Raw genomic sequence first — 2,020 nt, 5'->3', positions numbered from 1 at the left:
CAATTTGCAATATGTAAAACGAAAGTACTAGTGCATTAATATTAAATAAATCAAAAACAAAACTTTCTAATTATTTCTAAATACATAAGTGCAAATATAATTAAGTGTTTCATTTCAATATCTGTATTTATTCTTTTTAGTGAGGAAACAGGAAGTCGTATTGAACTTATATTTTCTTTAATATTATTCCTGATTCAAAGTTTTTACTCAGTGATTGGGAAATTGAGTATGTTGATTTTTTTCCCTTCTTATCGGTGTTTTATTTGAAAGAGTAAAAATTTGATAAATCTCTTAGTTAAAATGTATTATTTCACTTTGAATAATTCAACCAACACCAATTTTAAAACAAAACAACGCATCAGCGGGTTAATTCGGAGATAAAGTAAAAATCATTTACCAAAGACGATCATAAAGCTGTAGAATGTTATAAAGAATATTACATTGAACTAATCACAGTTAAAACTATGCTGAGCTGATAAATATTGTGTCTTTTTCACCAATATTGGTTATTTGTGACCGCAATGACGGAATGTGTTCTGTTGGTACTTGCAAATTGTTTTCAAATGTTGTTCGTGGCTTATCTGTGTGATAAGTTGTCGTCGGATTACTTATCATAGAATCAGGTTCTATAGATTCAACCAAAGTCTTCTGTGTTGTAGTAGTTGGACCCACAGCATTGCTTTTAGTAAATGATAGTGAATTTTCTGTAGTATCTCCCCTCCTTTTAAAAATTCGTTTGATATCTCCATGAATAAACCTATAAAGTATAGGATGAATCACGGTGGATAAAAACACGACTGTGAGTGAGACGAGGTGCGCACCATTCACTGCTGTACTGGGCGGGACAAGCATCTCTACCAAACTAACTGTTACAAATAACGACCAACAGAACAAAAAACATCCAACGATGGATACGGTAACTTTGAACGCCCTCTTTTCTTGGTTCTGTTTCGAAACTGATTGCAGCTTTGAAGTGCCTCCATTGTCTCCCTTTAATTTTAAACGCTTTTTAGCAATTCTATAAATGCCAACATAACAAAACACGATACCTGTAAAAGATACACCGAATATTCCAAGTGCATAAATTTCGTAAATGTTATATTCATTATATGATGTTATTAAGTGTTCACAGTCAATGAGACTTTTGTTTTCTTCCGCTTTTATAACAGCTTTGATATCGGAAGTTTTAAAACCAAGATTGATCCACGGTAGAACAAATCCAACAGTGGCCACAATCCAAATAATCGTGACAAATGCTTTCGGATTTTTTCCTGGTTGAAACACTAATGTTGCTACCGAGCCATATCGTTCTAAACTAATAAATAGTACATTCACACACAATCCACTAGCAGAGAAAGCAATAAGTGATTCATGGAAAAAACACAATATTTCATTGACGTGAGGCGAATGCATTAATACGGCAAACGTTATCGGCATTAAAAATACACAAATTGACAAATCAAAAATATGGAGATTTCTGATCAAGTTGTTGCCGGTTGTCATGTTTTTCGACCATTTTGGAGCCGGCAGAAGAAGAACAGCTATGTTAAAAAAGACTCCTGTGAGAAACTCAATCACAAGAACCAGTCCTACGATTATTTTGAATTCCATTAACATTTTTTTGCTAACAAATTATTCCAATGAAGATTAAATTTAAAATTAGTATACATTGACTATGTTGAAGTTTTTAAACGGTGACGTGATTTGTTCTTTTGAAAAGTTCTGTAAATTATCCACTGCTTTGAATTTCCTCCGAAATGTGTATCCTAGCAAATTCGATGTTTAACAGTGAAATATCTGAAAAAAAATGCAATACCACTTTAAATATATTTAACGTGAATGATTATCTATATCAATTACTAATGGTATACTACTATAATGGGGTTAAACAAATAATTTTCCATCCTTCCGTTATTTTGCTTGTACTACGTTATAAGTAAAATCACATGCATTAATTTTCGAAATTATATGGAAGTTGTACTTTTATTATGAAAAGACTTTAATAATTCATGTTTGACAG

The 2,020-nt window shown here is 31.9% G+C and overlaps 1 protein-coding gene across 1 annotated transcript; it reads right to left on the bottom strand.

The window, feature by feature from the left end:
* Nucleotides 1-332: 332 nt before the first annotated feature.
* Nucleotides 333-1,762, bottom strand: LOC139491511 (G-protein coupled receptor 22-like). Its single transcript, XM_071279241.1, has one exon. It carries the CDS (start codon nucleotides 1,615-1,617, stop codon nucleotides 463-465), a length of 1,155 nt encoding a protein of 384 aa, XP_071135342.1. The 5' UTR covers nucleotides 1,618-1,762; the 3' UTR covers nucleotides 333-462.
* Between the last annotated feature and the right edge of the window lie 258 nt (nucleotides 1,763-2,020).

This window comes from Mytilus edulis, chromosome 10 (genome assembly GCF_963676685.1).
Source record: "Mytilus edulis chromosome 10, xbMytEdul2.2, whole genome shotgun sequence".
Classification (NCBI taxonomy): Eukaryota; Metazoa; Mollusca; class Bivalvia; order Mytilida; family Mytilidae; genus Mytilus; species Mytilus edulis.
This window is presented reverse-complemented; position numbering and strand designations above follow the sequence as displayed.

Coding starts and splice junctions, on each gene's coding strand:
- LOC139491511 (XM_071279241.1), bottom strand. CDS start 1,617: ATGTTAATGGAATTCAAAATAATCGTAGGACTGGTTCTTGTGATTGAG.